The 21,544-nt window shown below is 42.5% G+C and overlaps 1 protein-coding gene across 35 annotated transcripts in view; it reads right to left on the reverse strand.

The window, feature by feature from the left end:
- Window positions 1-21,544, reverse strand: part of nrxn3a (neurexin 3a) — a 254,250-nt gene that overhangs the window by 168,058 nt on the left and 64,648 nt on the right. For 19 of the 35 annotated variants that reach the window (XR_003410078.2, XR_003410077.2, XM_027001511.2 and 16 more), the window contains 8 exons: window positions 12,213-12,416; window positions 9,856-9,882; window positions 5,870-5,989; window positions 4,904-5,285; window positions 4,524-4,714; window positions 4,255-4,428; window positions 1,951-1,965; window positions 974-1,000 (listed from right to left, as the gene is read on the reverse strand). Coding sequence is in view for 32 of the 35 variants with exons in the window: in XM_027001511.2 (XP_026857312.2) it covers window positions 974-1,000; window positions 1,951-1,965; window positions 4,255-4,428; window positions 4,524-4,714; window positions 4,904-5,285; window positions 5,870-5,989; window positions 9,856-9,882; window positions 12,213-12,416 (1,140 nt within the window). In the remaining 3 variants the exon portion in view is untranslated. The remainder of the gene's footprint in view (window positions 1-973; window positions 1,001-1,950; window positions 1,966-4,254; window positions 4,429-4,523; window positions 4,715-4,903; window positions 5,286-5,869; window positions 5,990-9,855; window positions 9,883-12,212; window positions 12,417-21,544) is intronic. The other 16 variants (XM_035533167.1, XM_035533166.1, XM_027001505.2 and 13 more) reach the window with 5 other exon arrangements.

Raw genomic sequence — 21,544 nt, forward strand, 5'->3', positions numbered from 1 at the left:
TACATTTATTTACTCTTGAAGTAATAAACATTAAGACAGAAAGAGCCTGAGAGCCTGAATGAGTCGTAATATAGTGTAGCCACGTTTAGTGTGTTTAGCTCAGTTTATCTCACGTCAGATCCATTAGGGATCAGCTCTCATGAAATTCTAATAAGAACAACCAGACTGTGCTGTCTACTCCAGCTCACTCTAACTTCTGGACTGCACTAAACTTTCAAAACTACCTTCTTAAGGTTAAACATCTCATTAACTGAACCAGCTCCTCCAGTTCAGACAAAGCACGTCCGTGACAGGCTTACTCTTACATTTGTTTTGGTTCTTTTGTTTATTCAGACTCCCTTGTTTTCTTTCCTGGAAAATGCTTTGTACAATCTCCTCATGCGAAGTCCAGCAACTCCGGCATTCATTTAGACTGTCAATACCACATCAGTCTCGACTAGACGTGGAATGCTCTTTGAATTTAGATTAAAGTCCAAATGTGCTGGCATTTCAAACTGAATCAACCCAACTGTCCAATTAGTCTGCTAATCACATACCCAATCAGACAGCCTCTCTTTCTCACTGAAAGCAGCTGAGGAGAAACCCATGGTGAGACATCTAATGGATTCTTCCCTGCTCTAGCCGAAATAGTCTAGAACTGCCGCTCTTAGTTGAGCGGCGTTACCATAAAAACGAGAACAAGACCCAGTACAGTCAAAGATGTTCTGGAGACATAATTATACAGAACGTTTAATGTATTATTTACACTAACTCTCAGTTGCCGCAATTATTTCTTACCCTGGCCCCTGGAAAGACATGAAGCCAAAAAAAAACGTTTGAAAGAAGTGAACCATTTTATACCAAGACATTGTTAAAGTGAAGCAAGCGGGGCCTGCTTTATGTCTGGGTGTTAGAGAGAAACAGAACTGACACGAGACATTACACAGAGCAGCTTTCATGAAGGCCGAGTTCAGAATGGAATTGAACCTTCTACCTTGTAGGTCTGCTTTGGTGAAACCAACTTTGTTAGCGAAAAGGAACAGAAAAGTGAAAACGATCAAACAGGTTAGTAGGTGGCCAATGACTTCTGTTAATAAAGCGAGTGCTTTACTAACAGGCATGCGCTACCGCTCTTAGGAAGGGTTTGCACACAAATTCTACTCTAACATGGGTTAGAAATAATAGTAACAATAACAATAATGATGAGTTGAGACTAAATGGCAGAAAGGAGACCGTATAGTGCCTCACGAACAGGAACCACACGGTGTCCTGGATGTCCACTGATGTTTAATTTAAAAAAAAAAAAAAAAAAAAAAAAAAAAAAAAACACACACACACACAAAAAAAGTTGGTTAGATTTCTTGCATTTTGCAGAAATACATTAGACCATATAAATTGGCCGCATAATATTTGAGTTTAGTTTCAATGTGAAAACTCTTTGCAAGCATGTAGCTAAACATATCTTCCTCAGCATTTTTCTCAGGTTGTATTTAGGTCTGGTCAATATACGTCAGTGACATATTTCTGCAAACTAAAATAAAACAAAGCCTGCGAGCTACGCAGATTATGTTTCGTCAGCATATGAAAAAGCTACATGAGTAAAATAATGAATACTGCTCAGGAAAATATGGAAGCTATTAAGTTATATTTGAGGAGAGCTGTTAATATGGCACAGAAACTGCAGATTCATTCCCATAACATAGCATTTAGAAAAAAGAAAGATAACGAAGCTTCCTCCCTGTTTCCTGTTAAAGGCTACCTGCACTGAGCTTCTTCCTTCCTAAGCACTGGCGCATCATTGCCATCTAGTGAATGAAAAGCCCCATTACAACATGGTGCACATTCACTGTAATACCACTCAGCCAAGTTCGACCAAGACGCAGTAGCCATTCTGTAGACCCCAGCTCGTACAGAGCGAAGTGCACACACATATGTTCTCATGCTCATCACTGAACAGAATTGCCTACTCACGTTCACTTTTCGATGCTGTGCAGGAGAGAGAAACGTCAGACACACACACACACACACAAGGGCACATGTGATGTACGCGATGCTTATGGCTAGAGATGGATGCTATTTTGGATAAACCAGCCAGCAGTGTGTGTAATGAAAAGGTCAAAAATTTAATTCATCTAACCCGCTAGGGAAAAAAACAACAAAAAAAACCCACACAGTAAACCAAACAATAGTTGCAAGTTGGCTAGTAAGTGAAGTTCATATCTAGGCCTAGAGTACTGTGATTGCATAATAATCTAGAGTACTCTTTCTTTAAGAATCGAATAATGCTTTATTAAGTACTTCAGCAACAGTTGTCCCAGAATGGTCACGGTCAGGAGAGCTTGCTATGTATGTTTGTATATGCTACCATATTTACCAGGATGAAACGGCTGTGTGGGTGGAGGTCAAACTGCCGTGGGCCTGGAGGTCAGTGTTCATAATTCATGGGATATTCTATCATCATTCATTAATAAAAATAGATTTTTGTATTCTTAAAAGCTTTTTTTTTTTTTACATGTTAAGCTTAATGTGTTATTTCTGCTTGTTTATTTATTTAATTATTTATTATTTCAGCACACACTTTTCAAGTTCAGCAGGTTACAACGAGAGACCAAACAAATTTAAGTGACAGCACTTTATTTAAAAATGAATAAATGAATTGTTCTAACACCAAAATATGAAGGGATGGCTTTTTAAAGAACCCTCCAAACAGACAACACTGAAATGTGGGACAAATGAGGAAGACATGATGGATAATTTTATTTTATGATGGACAGATGATCACTTCTGCCCAAAATCAGAACAAAAACGTTTCTAAATCAAAAGAAAAATAACAAAAACAACTAGTAACCAAAATATTCATAAAAGAAATGCAGTTCAACACAACAAAAAGCATTCACAGAAATCAAAATGACATGATCTTATATAAATTCATATGAGCTGATATGCTGTGAAAATGCATGCAAACATATTTGGCATTTCCTGTATATATAATATATAGGTATACACCCACCACTTAGTTTATTAGAAACACATACCCTTCACCTTCGTTCATGGACTATCATGCACCTATCTTATTTGTGCATTTTATGAGGGCATCTGTTGCTAAATTTGTTAGCCACCATCTTCCCCAATCACCACCAGTCATTCTCTGACCACAGTGGTACTGGAGACCAGATGATATTTGGGTGGGGGACCATTCTCAACCCAGCAGCGACAGACACAGTAGTGTCAGTGTCGATATTGTCCCGGGGCAGAACTGCATTACTGGAGTCAGTGACACTGCAGGGCTTGCAGTGGGCAGCCAATCAAAAATGACTGTTGTCAGAAATTGACCACTGACATAGGGCTGGAGGACAGCACACACTGCTGTGACAGAGAGCGGAGGGGTTGCAGTCTGTAATGGTATAGCTAGGTGTTTCTAATAAATAAATGTTTCTAGTGCGTGTATAAATTTCTCACATTCAAAAGGACTGGTGGGTCTGAAATGATACCTGTGAATTTGATGACGGATTTGGCTCGTCCCTGTAATGATCTTCTTTTCATTTTAACACCAAATGTTTCTTTAAAACATTCTATTCGCTTGCATTAAAAGGTAAAACGGCATGTGCATGTGACTTGTTTTTTGCTACTACAGACAAAATTGAAATTAGAATAAGAAATGTTCAAACTCGACTCTACAAACAGTATATTCCCAGCACCCCCTTTTTAAAAGCTTGCAACCACCATCAGAATTTAACTGGTTTCCATATGCTATTGTGTACTCAAGAATTTGGAAACATAAACAGCAATAGAAGACAAATTCCCAGCATCCTGTACATGCAAACATCTTGTGTTTAGTTTTTGAGAATGTTTAAACAGACAAAAATAGTCCATTTTTTATTACAATTTAGCAGTTGGTACACCCCATTTCTGAGCTTAAAAATCTAAAAGCAGTCAAGTACATTAAAGCCTCTCTAAGCTCCTGACTTAAATACTGCAAAGTGGTAAATGCTCTTTTAAAACACAACAATAAACTGAAAAGCTTATTTCATTGTGTCACCTTTGGGTTACTAGGTAAAAATGGGCGGGGTTTGGCTGACTGTGGGACCAATGTGGCCTATAAGATAGCAAAGCAGCTTGAGAGCCAACAAGTCTAACAGACAGCCGGGTGGGTCAGAGATGTGATAAGCAGAGTTAGTAGAATGGAGGGATGACTCAGTGAGATGGCGATGGAGCTACTGTTAGCATTCATGAGGAAGAAAGGGCTCCGGGAGCTGGAGTTGTAAGAGGGTGTACCTTCGCATCCACGCTCTATTTGACCACTGCGGAACAGGGCATCGTTTATCAGGTCGGGCAGACGGCCGTTCAGGTCGACAGAAGCGAGACAGCCCTTGAAGCCTTCCTTTGAGGCTACGAGTTTGGGAAGGTTGTTGTACATGTTGGGGCCCAAACCGGCGATGTAGAGATCACCTGGGCACACCAGCAGGAAAGACGATGGTGCAACGAATCAAATGAAATAAATGAGGAAACGCTCACATAGCTTACACATAGCTTTGTCCGCTTACCTTTTAGGTCCAGGTTCTTGGCACCATTGCCGACCTGACTCACGGCCTTGGCGTCTACCTTCAGCGTGTGGAGGTTGCTATTATCTCTAGTGATGACCACATTATGCCACTGGTTATCGTGCAGAGCTCTGTCACTGCTGCCCTTGATGAGGTTTGGGCCGTTGCCGAGGTCAAACACATAATGGATGTACCTGAGAGGAAGAAAAGAGCAGAACCGTCTCTCTTCGCCAGAAGCGTCTTACTCGTCAGCATTCGTACAGCCTGCATGGCCTCGGGTGCTGATCTGTGCATACATGCGTCTCTGAAAGGTGGTCGAGCTAAACCGCCGACCACGTGGACCTCGTGCCCTTGGCGGCCACACGGTCTTGAGCCCGCCTTACCCTTTCACCAGCTCCACGGCGATGAAGTCGCTTCCGTCGCCGCTGTTGAAGAGGACGAGGCCGTCGGCGGAGGTGGTCTTGAACTGGAAGAAGAGGTGCATGGATGTGTAGGCCTGCAGCGTGGCCAGGCTCAGGTAGCTGGCCTTGGCCTTGAAGGTGACGGGGTCAGCGATGATGGAGCGCATGCCGAAGCGTGCGTTCAGCTCGCAGTACTCGATGTCGCCGTTCTTGCACAGGTCGATGTAGAGCATGCCGTTGAAGCGGAGGCTCTGCAGGTGGCCAATGAAGCTGGACGGGATTTGTGTGGCGTAGCGGCGCTCGGTCACCACGCCCGTCTCGATGTTCTCGAACTCCAGCCGGGTGTGGTCCCCCACCATCTGGCCTGCAAGCCGAGCAGGTCAGCAGGAAGACAGGGGGAGAAAGAGAGAGGCAGCTATACCACTCCTTCGAATGACATTCAACTGCAGCTTAGCGATCAAGCTGGAGAACGCACAACCATGGAGGTGGGTTAAGTGTGTGATCCATATTCATTCTTCACAAGAGCACTTTTTTTTTTTTTAACACTGATGGGTTTCTCAGGTTATTATTATATTTGCCCTTATAAAACCCCCTGAACTGAAGTGAAGCTTTTCCCCCTAATACAGTCTGAGGATCGTATCGCCAATAGTTTCAGACGCCACAGTATTTCATTTAGAGGAACTGTAGCAACTGTACAATAGATTGCATAATCACCCCCATTTGTCTTCTACTAGTAACAGAACATCGTGGAACAAACTGTCTTTTGGTAATGCCTCTCTGATAAAGCTCTGTTCGCCTAACAAAGCACTATTATGATTTAAGACCATGTTTACTGCTATTCCTTTCAACGAGAAAGCAAACCTTATCTACACAGTTCACTGAGACATTATGCTCATTAAGTATGTGAGTAAATCTGTTGTCTTTCAGAGTCAAAGCCAAGTGAAGTACCTTCAGCTACGTCATCGTCAACTGTGAGCTTGTAGCTTTTACCACGCCGGATCACCCGCACCGTATGCCACTCATTGTCATTGAGTTTATGTCCAGCATACAGTGCCTCTGGTCCCTTGCCTGAGGATGACGGTCGTGAAAAGTTAAAGTCATTCTTATTTTTATTTCCTCTCTCAATCAAACCTTTGCTTTCTCTCTCGACGGCAAAAGTGGAAAAAAAGCAACATTCCGTATATTCACCTAATGTTTGCCGTCATGCCAATTTTGGCGATGAGTAAGCGACAGTTGTGAATTGTAATATAAATAGATAAATGTGTTGTATCGTTGGTTTGAAACAGATTGAATTGATCCTTTCTAATAGAAAGCAATAGTTTGATTCAGAAATTATTAATTTGTTGCAAAAACAAAACACTTGCTTTATCTGTATGAAGTAGTGCTATGTAATGAATTATTATTAGAATTGTAGGCTTGAAAAAATCTATTTGGAGATTTTATCTGTAAATGAAACTAAATGGCTTTTACTCATGAAGAGGTCTTGATATACCACCCACTGTTGAAGATGGACTAAAACATCTTCAGTTCTGTGTGATGAGGGGACATTTTATTAAATATATTACATTTTGCTCTTATTCAGTGTACCTCTGATTTTTAAAAGTAGCATTGTGCCCTTTTTTTTACTGAACATATCTAAGTGATTTGATAATGAACCTGAAACGTATGAGATGAGTTTGGTAAAATTAATGGCGCAAACTGCAGGCCACTAGCAACGCTCAACAAATGATCTGCATTGTGTCGAAATGGTGGCCAAAGCTTTGGCTCGGTGGACAGTGTCATGAGTATGAGCTCCTCAAATTACATTGCTCATATATTTCAAATATATAATACACCTTTGAAACAGAGGTATATTCCACATGGAATCTATTATATATCCAATCTATTACATGTACTTGCTCTTCCTAATCCACTGAAAGGGATCTCTAACGTTTGCATGGTAATCTATCTGTCTAGCGCCTGCCACTGAATGTGTTATCTAGTCACGGTGAGCATGTTTCGACCGCCACCATAGCCTGCTGATGTCACTGTGCTCACATACACTGATTTTCCTTTAAGCTTCCTTTCACTACAGTAATTGATGGAGCTCTTAAGTGAGTGAAATAATGCAGCAAGTGCAGTTAATTTCATTTCAACAGAAATGAAACAGTCCATCTAGCTATATATTTTTGTATGTTTATTTCACCAGGGATATATCCCTTTAGGAAGGCAAAGTTTACATGGTTGATTTGAATACGCCTAATGTAATCCTTGGTTTAGGGAAATTTTTAAACCTCATTTTTTTTAACGTTCTGAGATGTATAACAACCATCTGTTGAGCAGAAGTTGCTTAACAATGAGTAATTTGTCTTCATCAAACTCACACACAGTGCTACTTTACTCAGAGTGCTACTTTAAACTGACTCACTGGACAGCTCAGATGGCCTATGCAAGAGCTTACCTAATCAAGAATGATTGATTATTTGAAAAGTCACCCATGGTGATAAATTAGATAGCCAAGAGATCTTGGCACTGAATATTCTAAAAGCGTAATCTTGCAGGTCACTTGGATTTCTTAAATAGCACCCAGTCTCCATATGTCTTATAGAAATAACCTCTGACTGCCAGCAAGGATTATCCATCCCTACACAGAGCATGTGTATAGGCTAATAACCAGAAGCAGCTAACCAGAACTTTGAATGTCTTATAGAAATTGTAAAACTGTATGTACACTTATTGACCACTCGGGGATACAACATATAGGAGTAGAGATTACAGCTCATCTGTGACCATGGGCAATTTAAAGATTGTATCTTCAAGTTTCTTCATCAGTGGTGTATTTCTGATTGGGGGGTGGTGGTTGAATGGAGACCACACTGAAGTAAGCACTGAAACTGATGTGTGTAAAGACTATAGCAACACTGCTAGGTTGTTATACACTTGAATCCCTGAAACACCCACTACACCCACTACCGTGCCAATACGAAACCAAAGGCCCTGCGGTCAGACATTGTTGATAAACAAGCTAGAGGACGGCTGACAAACTGTGCATCAAGTCCTCCACTAACCCTCACTCTCTCTGTCACCAAGCCAACATGATTAAAGATGCTGTATTTGAGCTCAGGACTAACAGCCAGAGGTCAATGGGTGGAAAGTACCACAGCAAGTGTCTGTGTATGGAGAAGAATTTATCAGAACATGGGACCAAGGAATTGTTTATCAAATAAAAAAAAAACATTTTTCATCCTCCTGTAGAAATATTATATATACAAAACATATATATGATTTCATATATAAGGACACAAATGTCAGATGTGTTTTAGTCATTCTTTTGGCCTGAACTGAAGTGAATAGCTGGCACCAGATGGGCTACAGTCGGTACCCTATACTTCTGAACTGTACGTATAAGGCACATAGGTAATAAAGCAGCTGTTTCTAATAAAGTGGTCGTTAAGTGTACATCCTACACTGGGAGCATGACGGAGAGATGGTGGGCATGAGGGGAGGATTAATTAGCCTGATTAAAAAAGCGGTTTATCACGGCAGCAGAGGAATTACATTCATCTGGAAGATGGAAATTACGTGTTCATGAAGGCCAAGGACGTGCGACTAATCTAGCATGGCATGTGCTGAGGAAATGACAAGCTCGCCACTGATCTCCCAGTGTGACTGATGGAGACAGTCCTCGGCGGCGTCCTAGTTATGGACGGCGCGTGCAACGCACAGCTCACTAACTGACTTCAATTTCACTGATATGAATTTGCATAACTAAAACAAGCCATTGACAGATCTGTACAGTCGGGCGCATGTTGCACTCCTCTCTCTCCTCCCGCTCACTCTTCATCTGTCATGCTCCCTCTTTTCCCTCTGACAAACACACCTTTGTGTGTCCTTTGTTCTAAAATGTGACTTTACTTGTAATAACTAAGATAAAACATACAAAAAAAGCTTACCTTGTAAACAGGAAATCAAACGTTATGAAATGATATAGTTTGTGACGAGCAAACATGCAGGAAACCTCATTTTATATTTGGTCTATATTGGGAATTAAGTTAATTTTCTTCTTAGATGGTATCCAAAGCCTATTTATGAGTAAAAGCAGTTAGTTTTTTGTATATGTAAACAAAAGCCATAATAGGACTTTTTTATTCTTTGTCACACTAAGCACAAGGAAAGTAAAACACACATTTAGTAGGCTACAGATATGCACATATAGGCTATATACGACAGTCCATATGCAACCTCTATACACACTGTGGTTCCTCTGGAAACAGAGCATGTACTAAACTTTTAATCATGATAAAAGTACTGAACATGAAGTAAGGGAAGCAATTATTATTCTAATAAATTTAATTTAAATAAAATGAACCAGCTACACTAGTTCACTGCAGCTACAACCTAAGACATTTCTGGATGTTTCACTAGTGAGTTTACATTTTTAATCAGTACAGCCAAAGTAAAGAAAGCTCTGTTTACAAGAGGGATCAAAAAGTTTCTGCATAAAATGTAATTAAATAATGTGAAGTGGTGACTTCATAATCTATCTTTTAGTATACTAGGCTACAACTGAGATATTATTGCCTATTGTACCTGGACAAAACCATATTGCGCATAACTAATATTCCAGCATGCAGAAATAATTATTAAATATCTGTGTAATTCGCATGCACCGATCTATACTGAACTGCTTTTTTACTAATAAATGATGTATATTCAAATCTATTAAGTAAGTAAGGAACCCGATGAGTAATTAGGCATGATTATTAAGTCACCACTATATTCATTAGTGTCAGTGACCTTAGAGTCATTATCCGACCTTTTGAACATGGGCAACCACTGAAACTAAAGGAAGGTAGAGCAAACAACTCAATGCATCCAAAGGACTCAATACATTCAAATGACTCTTTCATCAAGAAAATCTTTAGAAACAAAATGAAACTTGAGTGTTAACTTACTGGAGTTACAGTTAATCCTGATACAGTCTAGATGGGGAAGAATAAATGACAGATGAAATTGCATCCTTCAAGGTTACAGCTGCAGACATCCAAAAACAAGAATTCCACCCTTCCGGGGACGTCCACATGCAGAGAGGCAGCCATTTTAATGATCTTATTTGATGATCTGTAATCTATCTCTCTAATGTTACACAACTATAGTGACTACTCTTCATTTTAATCAGGTTTGTCTATCTGAGGCATCAACTATGCATTCATGTATTTTGGCCTGTCTAAATGGACACACACAAAGGACGTACAAATACTTCAAGAATAAGAATCCAAAGTAGACAAATTGTAACATTCATTTTTGTACAAATTTACAATCCTTTCTTTTACTGACTTTAATTAATCTACTTGAGCTATATTTACATTCTGATTCATCAATTCATATCAAATGAGTGTTAATGGAAGTTTGGTGTAAATATTTAGTACTATTAAATAAATACTATATTTATAAAATGGCCGCTTATAGTTTACCAACCACATAGATTCTCCAACCCAGACCTCTACTTCCACTTTTACACTTATTTTAATCCATCTGAACTTTTTCCCCTCGTCTCCACACCAACTTGTTGACTAAACAGGCTCTGAAATGATAGGTCTGATATTTAGCAAGAAGATGGTGCAGGGACATGCCAGGTTTGTAGTCCTAATACTTGAAAACACTGCCTTCTATGTTTTGGACCACGATGTTAAAAGCTCGTTCTCAGCTCTCTGAGAAGGCCACGTGGCTAAAGTTCTCCTGCCCGTCATACACATATGCGGGATGATGTTTTTTGCCGGCGGATGTGATCTGGGTTGGGCTCCATCTGGCTGGATTTTTCATGTGTCGTCAACCGCAACAGAAAAGTGGGGAGCAAACAGCCTCGATCCAATTAGCACCAGCACCGTGCAGTGGCTACGGCACCCCCTGCTGGCCGCGCGAGTCTCCTCCGCCAGCCAGTCACGCTACCATGCTAAGAAAGGTCAGCCTACTGCTGGTCAAGATCAATTTTTAGTTACAAAGAAGTAAAATTGTCTTCTATTTGATTATTCAAATAAAATCCTTTCGTACTATTTTAAGTAAAGCTACGTGAAACTACAAAGTACAGCTAAGGGAAACTACATGTGCGGGGAATTTGAGGTCCTGCATATGAAGTAAGTTTTTAGCGCAGTTTATACTATATGTAATGATTCAGCTGACAAAACTGTTGAAAGATTCTGCTAATTTTAGATATGATTATAACTGAGACTTAAAAATCTAATTGGTGCACATCTTCATTTTACTGCATTTTAGTGCAAAAGCCCTCGATGCTTTCTATCGCTCTGTGCAGGCTGAAAGACTGAGAGAATAATCTCAACATTTCTAAGACTACTGCCTACAAAAAGCCATGGGGATGTGTCACTGCATTGTTACTTAAGGCGTTCGTCGCGAAAGGCCTTTAAAAGAGGGATTTTGGTCAGGTTGGGGGTCAGAGGGCTAAAGGTGAAGACGGTGACGTGATACCAGCTGCAGGTCAAGCTGAGAGCTCTGTTATCGGGCTGTTTGCCGACCGGGCCGCAGGCTAAAGGCCTTTGAAGGGGTGAATACCATCTTTTGACAGAGCATGGAGAATGTGACAACGGGAGAATGTGTGTCTCACAACAGGAGATGCTTTAAAGAATATGGCTGTAAGAAGGGAAAAAAACAAACAAACAAACTAAAACTTAAACCACCAACCAACTGAATACAACGAAATACAACTAGAACCAGATGGAGACAGAAATGAGACTTGGCAGAAGATAAATACTGAGTTATTGATGTGGAAAAATGAGGAGGATCGTATTCAGTTAATAATTAGAAAGTCACAGCACATATAAATACAATATAAGCCTTTGAAAATCATCAAGAATAAAAGGCGAAATTACTCTGTTTCGATTAAGTAGTGGTGTGACTGTCTCAAAACATTTTATTTTTGTTTACCACAATGGAAATGACCAAGGTCAAAAAAGTTCAAAAGATGGCCCAAACATTTATGTTAATTAGTAGCTTAATTTGCATTGGACTGATGAGATGTAAAAATTACTGCACTTAAAAAAATCTATCACAATCAAATTCTTCAAATATTGATTGAATGCATTTCAAATTTAATCTGGTAATCCATGCATAAAAGACAAATAACAAATACAAAAACACTTCCTTTTTGATTTTTGTTGATGAGTGGGGTAATGGCGCGTGAAGGGGAAACCAACAGAATAGACAGAGAGAGAGAGAGAGAGAGAGAGAGAGAGAGAGAGAGAGAGGGAGGGAGGGAGGAGGTGCCGCGTCCTGGAGGAGGAGGGCTCGTATACGATACCTAGGTTGACCGTGAGCTTGACACGGCTGCCGTCCAGCTCGAGACGCAGCGTGTCGGCAGAGCTGCTGGAGGTGGTGGCCATCAGCAGTCCGTAGGCCCTCTGGGACATGAAGCGCAGGGACACGTCCTCTGCCTCGGTGTGCATCAATGCCGGCATCAACACCTTCATGTACATGCTGCCGTCGTAGCTCAGGATCGACGCCTCTGCAGGACGGGACAGGACATTTTCACAGGGTTTGGTTTTGGGCCGTCTGAAAGAGTCGAGCAGCATCGGCACACTCCCACGGAACCTGGAGCAACAGTCCTAGAGTGGAGGCACTGTGTTGAGTTCACGTTGACGCCCACTAGTGAGGGCTCCGAGATGCTCAGAACCCACGTGTCTATTCGTCGGCACACGTCTTTCCGCATGTGTCTCACTGGACACCTGTCTATCCACACACCTGTCTGTCCACAGACTTGTCTGTCCACACACCTGTCTGTCCACACACCTGTCTGTCCACAGACTTGTCTGTCCACACCCAGCAATCACTAGGACACTTCACAGAAACGTATTAGAGAAATTGTCCACACGTGAAATGTTGGCTTCGACTTAAATGTGAGGGTGGGGAAGTAGAGGTTTTGGTGGATGGTGTAAGTGAAGAGGTAAGGAGTGAAGAGAGAGGGCTAGACTAGGGGAACATGCACAGGAAACGGCCTCAAACCAATTAAAAATTTCTCTACGCTCCCCTGCATATAATGAGAATCTGACTTTAAGTGAACACATTAAACATTTTGGGAAAAATTAAAAATCGACCTGCAGATAAATAACATGAAGACATATATAAATGAACACAGGGATCAAATTTATTATCAATCTCTGACAAATGCACAGAAAAAAATGAGCAATTATATGTGCTGAATTGTGATTAATGTCATGGACTGAATGGAACAGATGAAATAAAATAAGTGGGTATAGTATGGCTATTGTGACCATAAACAACAACAAAAATCAACATAAAAATTAATCCTGTTCAGCACTTGTGGAAGAATAGAATTGCACTAGCAGAAACAAATATTCATTGAGCCCGCACAGCTGGGAAAAGTCCATCTGAAAAATGCCCGCCCTCTGTATTGGAGCAAACGAACTGCTGACAAACTCTGCAATTATGCTGCGATCAATATGTTATCATGTGCGATCAGCTGCTTTCCCGTCGTCCCTAGGGCATCGCCAATTCTAACTTTACACGCTGCTTACTACACAGACTGCACTGTCTGCAGCAGTCAGAACGAGAGAGAGAGAGAGAGAGAGAGAGAGAGAGAGAGAAACAGGTAGACAGAAGAGAAATGGAGCCACAAACGAGGCTTGACAGAGACAGAGAGAGAGAGAGAGAGAGAGAAAGAGAGAGAGAGAGAGAGAGAGAGGGGCATCCTGATAGAAAAGAAACAAAGATAGAAGACAGGAAGATGAAGACAGGCAGGGCAGATGGAGAGAACAAGAAACGCAGAGGGCTAGAGCCTCGGAGAAGGCGAGAGGAGGTGGAGTGGGCACGCGAACCTCTGTGCTGGATCTCGCTATTAACTCGGAGACAAAGCATATCGCAACAATGTTGCACCAGCTGCATGCTGGGAAGCAGGCTGACGCATGCGGACAGACACGGCTCAGGCAGGGCCGGCGGGCGGGGCCGGCGGGCCGCAGTAGCACGGCTGGCAGCCATCTCGGCCGGTCACATCTCTACTGCTTATCCGACGCAACAACAAAAAAAAGGCGTCTGTATGTGAAGTGTAACGGTGCCATGTGGTATGTAACGGGACTGCACACATTCCTACACGTGTACCACCAGATTTGCAGAGGATGCATCAAAGTGCACCCCGACATGCAAGCGCCCACCCCCACCCCAAGTCAGAGCTGCAGTGCATTAATTACGCCACGCTTTTGTTTGCCTGTGTAAATAATGAACACAAAACTTATCCAATCACATGCCTGAATGAAACACATTTCATGAAAGTCAAATGAGCTGCATAAAAGCGGATTACTCCTGGGAGAGGGATAATTCAATAAATAAAGGAACTTAATTGACATTCCATTCCTCTAATTGATGACTGGAGAGATGGAATGCTTAATCAAAAGCTTTGCTTCCTGCATCGGAACATTTAAAATCACCGAAACCATTAGAATCGATAGGTGCCGTTCAATATTAACCTCAAGTTAAATATGGCACATGAACATCTGTGCTTAAAAGCGCAATGTTTAAGTGTTAATGTGCGACCACACACGTGCGCAAATATGTTTACATAAAGCTGACATAATATTGCTGACCTAGTCTCTATAAAACACTGCTTTAATCATACTTGCATTAGGCCCTATAGCCCTGATAAACAGACCGGTAAGTCATGTTCGTAATATTGAGTTCAAGCAGGCTACCTAATTAAGATGTATCAGAGATAAGCTGTGTAATGATGTGTGCTTCTCAGAGCCTGAGCTGGGCTGAGAGAAGTCCATCTCATTGCCATAATGAGGGAAACAGCCAATCAATGTTCATTAAACTGTCAGGCCTCCCTTCGGTCACCAATAGATAAAGAGCGCCTACCTGACAACGACAAGGGCATGGCAGCCTCTCTGCTCTCTGTTGTTCCGCAGGCCAAAATCTCGGCTCTGTGGCAGGGTGGCTTAGTCAGGGTATAGCTCTAGTGCTGCTGTAGGATCCAAAGCTGGGCTGTGTCTCAGTGCTTGTGTAGAAAAGACACGCAGGGCCCTGTCACTTTCAGAGACCAGGCAAAGGCTGGATGGGCCTTTGATGCAGTTACAAAGACCAAAAATCAACAGTGCATTACAGCACTGTGTAAAGTGTATGAGTATGTAGAGAGAGAGAGAGAGAGAGAGATAGAGAGAGAGTGAGAGAGAGAGAGAGAGAGAGAGAGAGAGAGAGAGAGAGAGAGAGAGAGAGAAAGAGCAGCAGAGAGAGACCTAGAGAGGAAGAAGGCGGCAAAGAGAGAGAGAGAGAGAGAGATCTGCAATTAAACTTAGAAAACCACACTACAGGTTGTGAAGGTACAACCAAAGGAATGTACAGAACCCACATGAGCATGTATGGACATAAGTGACAGGAGCATGTTCTGTCTTACGAGGAGCAAACCATGGTGACATGATCGTTTCTGTGAGACGGAGCGAGAGGCTGGGTGTGCCATTAAGGTCAGACACTTGTTCAGTGATTGCACACCATACAGCAGGTGAAGAGACTGTCATGATCACACAGAAGCAGTGAGCGGACTGAAAAACTTGGACCTTTGTTCTAAAGTAAAGATTAGATATAAGACAATCAAAGAGACGTTGAAAAAGGCCACTGACCACAGAGGGACCACAAGACAAATTGACGATGATGGGAGAATTACACATGTGCAAATGACCAAAGCCTTCAGACTGCATGTTGTAAATTAAAATGGGATCAATGGGATCCTTTTTAAAGCTGAAATGTATCATTTCAAATACTCAAATGGCAGTAGAATCATCAGACTTTCTCTTCAGTGGGTGTGACTTTACAGTGTTGGGCATAGGGAGTACCTTTTAATATTTACAGTGTTTAACAGAAGCATTATGTAGACCAGTAATGTAAAAAAGTCTACTACTCAACACATGAAAGATCACTCACACTCATTAGAACATATAAATTGCAAAAGAACACCATTATAACATTTTTTTCAAATTGAAAATTTTAAAATGCACCTGTGCAGTGTAAAGGGAAAAAATAATTAAAATATGAATGTTATGAACCTAGTCCTTCTTCAGTCAGAGTTCAGGGGATATGAAATCCCAAAAATTTCATATGTCCTTAAAATGTCCTCTGTGCTTTGGTTGAGCTTGTGAGGGGACAAAAATCTTATAACGCCCACTAGGTGGAGACAAAGTCCACACATTGCTGCGACATTTACAAGTACACCTGCAGCAACTGCTTGCAGACAATTGCGATGTGTGGACAACCGCAACCTCCGCACTTCGTGACCTTCCTCTTCCGTTCCAAAACTCGCTTCAAGTGCAAGCTGTCTGCCTTTAGGATCAGATAGGTCAGCGCGACGGCCCAGGGAGAAGAGGCTGAGTGGTTGTGGGGACTCACCAGAAACACATCTCGAATCCACCTCTTTGCCAGATGATCTTGTAGCAAAAGCTTTGAGTAAAACAGGGCCTAGAAATAAAAGAGCAGACTGTTCCGCCTGTCCCGCTCTCAGCTCGGGTAAGCACGCCCGCGGGTTGCTCTCCAGAGCCCGCGTCGCACTACAGAGCAAGACGAGGCGTGGCAGGACAACAAGCCCCGCCCACGGCCACCTCTTTTTGAAACCAACACAATCACACTCTCTAATCTACCCGATTCAGCGAGGCAAATCTTCTCTCTGTCTCTCCCCCCTCTTCCCTTTCTCTCACCTTTTTTTTCTCCATTTCTCCTCCCCACCACCCTTTCTCTCTCTCTCTCTCTCTCTCTCTCTCTCTCTCTCTCTCTCCTTTCTTGTCCTTTCACGGCTCATTTAAACTTCTCTTTGGGGAGATACGGCCAAGCGTTGATTACTATGACAACGGCAGAACAGAATTTCCACCCCGCTCCGTCTTTCGACTTCAGTCCTGCAATAATTCATGGGTGCCGGCCACACCAGAGATTCCGCCAAGTCACATGGGATTTGCCCGACCAAGCTAAACGGTTATCGAGGGCTTCCCTAACCAGCAGCGACAGGGCTGGGAAAGGCTCCGCCCCCTGAGGCCCCGCCCCCTGAGCCCACCCATGCGTCAAGGCAAAACGGTTCAGACGTAAATGAAACCTGCAGCAGGAGTGCGAATGTGCGTGCGGGGACGGCGCAGTCTCTTTGCATGCAGGAGGGAATAAGCATCAACTTGACGGATTTTAGCGTGCGTGGCTTATCCGCTGCCACTTTCTGGGGCCACACTGCCTAATCACGCGCGACGAAGGAAGGCGCGTGCATACGCTCACGAACGCCGGCACGCGGGTGCACGGAGACACGCGCTCTCGTGCGGACATCCAAACGTGTCCTTGCGTTTGAACTGATTTACACGATTTGCGGTACATCAGAAACCAGCCTTGACACATAATTACAGGGGCGGCTGGGAGAGACAGTCTTATCAGGCTAGGACCCTTAGCGCTGCTGGCCTGGAGAGCTCTGCTTGATTTTGGAGTGAAAAGGCTCTGAAACCTGCTGAAAGATTCGATTTAGACGAACAGCCAATCACACGCCTGAATTTGAATGCATTCGATGTCTGCGTCAACCCAAAAGTGTCTATCTAATACGTCCCAGATTCATACCTTACAAAGACATACAAGGATCCTTGTTTTGTCTCTCGCCACCCCCCTCCTTTTTTGGGGGAATCGTTTCTCTCAGATTTATTCCATTTTCTTTGCTTCTCCTGCTATTGTGTGAAGGCATACCAAATAGCAAAAACAAATATGGCATCTTTCATCTCTGTCATAACGGGAGGCCCTGGAACACAGCCTAATATGACTACATGGATCCTCCATCTCCCAGGCTTTCAGCATGATTAAAGGTGAGGATTTCAGAGCAGGTCTGAGATTTCCCATAATTCTGGGAATTATTCGTTCTGAACTCACATCTGAAAGGTTCTAATTGGGACATTGGACACATTTGGAATCATTTTGATTCATTATTCCTTACACATTTCCAGACTGAACAAAAGTGAATATCAGTGATATTCCAGAAGAAAATATTTAGATCTACTTAGTTCATTTAAATAATTTTAAATAATGTATTTAGTAAATGATACTACAAAATTTTGAAACTTGTACATGGATCACACTTGATATAAAATTAAAATATAAATATATATTTTTTAAATGTATTTTATATATATATCTATATATATATATATATATATATATATATATATATATATATATGCACGCACACTGTAAATTGTACCTCATAAGTAGTTTGTCTTCAAATTTCACTCACATTTCATTATACTACTACAATGTCATCAGCTGTAGGATGCAGAAAAATGAAGGGAAGACTGTAAAATAATAAAAGAAGGCAAACAGCAGAATAAATGATAAAGCAGCATAGGTGCACTGAGAAGTCCTTCTGCACTTTGTAGCACTTTAGCATTAGCTGGCAGCAATGCGGGCCTTTGACTTGCTGTATGTGTGACCAGAGGGAGTGCTGATTTCCAACAGACAGCCTTCTCTGTTTTACACAGCGAGTGACAGAGAGAGAGTGTAGAGAAAAAAGAGCTCTGTTCCTATCTGACCCAGGCTGAATTGAGACAAACAGTTGTGGGGGGGGGGGGGGATGTCCCTGTGCTCCAGCCTGGCCAGCCACAGCGTCTCCTCGCAGAGGACGGGTCAAAGCTCCGCCCCAGACCCGGGTTGACGCAAGGCTAAGGCCTACGACGCGCTGGCCTTTGGTCCAAGCAAGCAAGGCCCTGTCTAACACCAAGGCAATGTGCTCTCCGGTGGTATGGCGTCACATCGTTTTGGAGAAAAGATTTCACCTGCAGATGGCAAGAGCAATAGGAGGGGGGGGACTATGGCAGCTCTGAACGGTCCAATATCCTCCACTGTCAAGCAAAGTGAACCTCTCAGCACACTGGCCTGCTAGAGCCGGGACGGCTGTACACTCCACACTCTCCACACTGCAGAGCGGCGTGCTGTGTTGTGCGCACTCCACCGAGGGGGGGGGGGGGTCCTCAAATGCCAACGCGCCGATGCCTCGGACAAAGAAAGAAGTCGTTTCGGAGCTGCCTGAAATTCCAAGCTACGCTAATTCCGCAATCCGGGCCCTTGCGATGTTCGAGACTGGAGAGACCCGTGTTGCCACAGTCAAACAGAAGCTTTTGTCAGTGCCGCCATGATTGGCTATTCAGGCTGATTAGAGGCATTTCAAGCAGAGATGAATGATAGTGGAGCATGGGCAGAATGCGAGCTGATTCCTCTGCCGTGAAACCAGGCAGATAGATGGGGGGGGGGGGGGGGAGAGGGTGAGGCAGGCCTCCCAGTTTGACTGACTGCTGTGAAATCGCAGCTGGACGAGTTCACCCCGAAGCATCTCATCTAACACCCAACTACTAACCAAATGTGAACAGCGTCCTATCATTAGCAAATCATTAAATATAATGGATGTGTGTGCAAGTGTGTTTGTGCTGGTCACACACACATAGAGTTTATTATTATTATTAGTTACACTTATACAGTGCATTTCTCAAAACCCAAGGATGATTTACACTCAACACTCTGCTTTTACATCCAGCCAGCACACAGGAGCACACAGGTGAGTTTAAGTTTTATTTATGTGTGTAAATTTTCTGTGTGTCAACTGAACGTTATATGTATCTGTGAACATATGAGTGATGTATGAAATGGAAACGAATGAGAGCGAGAAATACAGATTTGCAATTCTGCTTGCATAGATTTCTTGATTTGTTCGTGTGTGTGGTGCGTTATGCATCTTTTGTGAGTGTGAATCTGTGTGCATGTATGTCTGTGTGTAAATTTCAATGGCAAAGTTATAGACTAATTATTGTGCCTTTTCAAGAGACACTACCTCCTAATCATCTCCGGAGGGCAAAAGAAACAGAGAATCGCAGGCAATCAAAAGAAATGACAACCTGAGGAAGTACCAAATTCACTGACATAATTACCTAGATTAGGTCTGAAAGAGTAATTACAAGATAAAGCTCCGTGGGTGTCATCTTTCTGTATTCTTTGTAGCATAATCAGGGACGTTGGAACATGAAATCAATATGCTAAAAGCTTCTGGCAGAGAAATGGTGCATGCATCATGCCAGCATGTCTTTGGGGAGTCTTTATGTTGCGCTATGACTTTTTTCCTAATCTGTTCAAACATTATTAACAGCCTTGTCCTACATTCATGAGTTTAGAACTCATCAGCATAGCATAACTACGGAAGCTCCCTGTGGTCAATCTGAATGGCCGTAAATGGCCACGCGGCAGTAGCCAGCGGGGCATGTGTTAGCCGCTGTTGTTTCCCCGGTCCCGAGGCCAGTCCTGATGACCTTCGCACTGCCTGAGTCAACAGTAATTAAATCGGATCCTGTAGCCAGTAGAGCAAAGAGCATGGAGGCAGATGTGGAGCACACACACACACACACACACACACACACACACACACACACACACAAAAGTTCTATTCCCCCCACCAGGGCAGGTTTAGTATACACACGCAGCCTCACACATACGCATGTACAAACATTCTGTTAAGTCACACCATAGCGCTGCACTCTCCAGCCCATTCCCAGAAAGGTCCTGACAGACATATACAACCTCACTAAGTCTCAGCTAGGCTTAATCTCCTTTTCTTGTTTAGCTTTTTTTAAAAACCATGACCAGTTCAGAGACTTTTAGAACTGGAACACCAACATCAACTTATTAGAGAAACAAATGGATTTTTATCATTAAAGACTGAATGTAAATGCATTGGCAGATCAATGCATTGACAGACAAATGATCACATTAACGTTACAGTAACGCTACTTAATACCCGAAGTTATATTGTCTATAATCTTACAACAAGCTAAGAGAATGCGCAATTTTAACTGCATTATTTTAACTGCATATTTCTGTATATTAATTGTAATCATATTAATGGAAGACTCATGTAGCTTTGGTTCGAAAGTGCAGTAGTTATGCAAAGATGCATTGATAGTGCAGCTCTAAAAATATCCCTGTTCTGTTATCCTAGTTACATAAGACATGCCCCAAGTACTCTTTCAGACTGGCCCAGCAAGTTGTCTGCATGTTGTACATACACGTCTTTCACATCACAAACACAATAACTGGTCTGGTGCCAATAATGACCCCCCCCGCTGCTCTCTATACACCCATCTTTCATCTTAAGCACTGAAAGAGCTTAGTTTCACCAGGAAAACAATAGACAACCCTAACAGGTCAGAGCGTTACAAGGAAAATGATCGTGGTCTGAGAGAGTGAGCAGGCACAGCAGATTACTAGTAATTTTAGATATCTTTGGTGGCAGTATGTTACTACTTGCATAATCAGCTGAAAGGAGCTCTTTCTGGGTACAGAACAACTCCATCTGTGTGAACTGACAAGAAGTTTGGTAAAGTGGGTCATATTCCGTACTTGCACTTCAATCCCCGACCATGTTGTTTACAGTTTTGTTAAGGGAAATGTAATCCTTTTTTATCAGACTCTATAGTGTCCAGCCAAGAGCCCCTGAAAAGGGAAGCAGTGTTGACCCTAGGCAGATATATAGAAATAAAGCCAGTCAAGCGTTCAGTCCTATGGATCCTGAGGCTTCAGGGCATGCGAGCAGAAAAATAAGTGCTTGGCGGAGCCACATTCTTTCTGGACGCAAGGTGA

The sequence above is a fragment of the Electrophorus electricus genome, chromosome 13 (assembly GCF_013358815.1).
Source record: "Electrophorus electricus isolate fEleEle1 chromosome 13, fEleEle1.pri, whole genome shotgun sequence".
Classification (NCBI taxonomy): Eukaryota; Metazoa; Chordata; class Actinopteri; order Gymnotiformes; family Gymnotidae; genus Electrophorus; species Electrophorus electricus.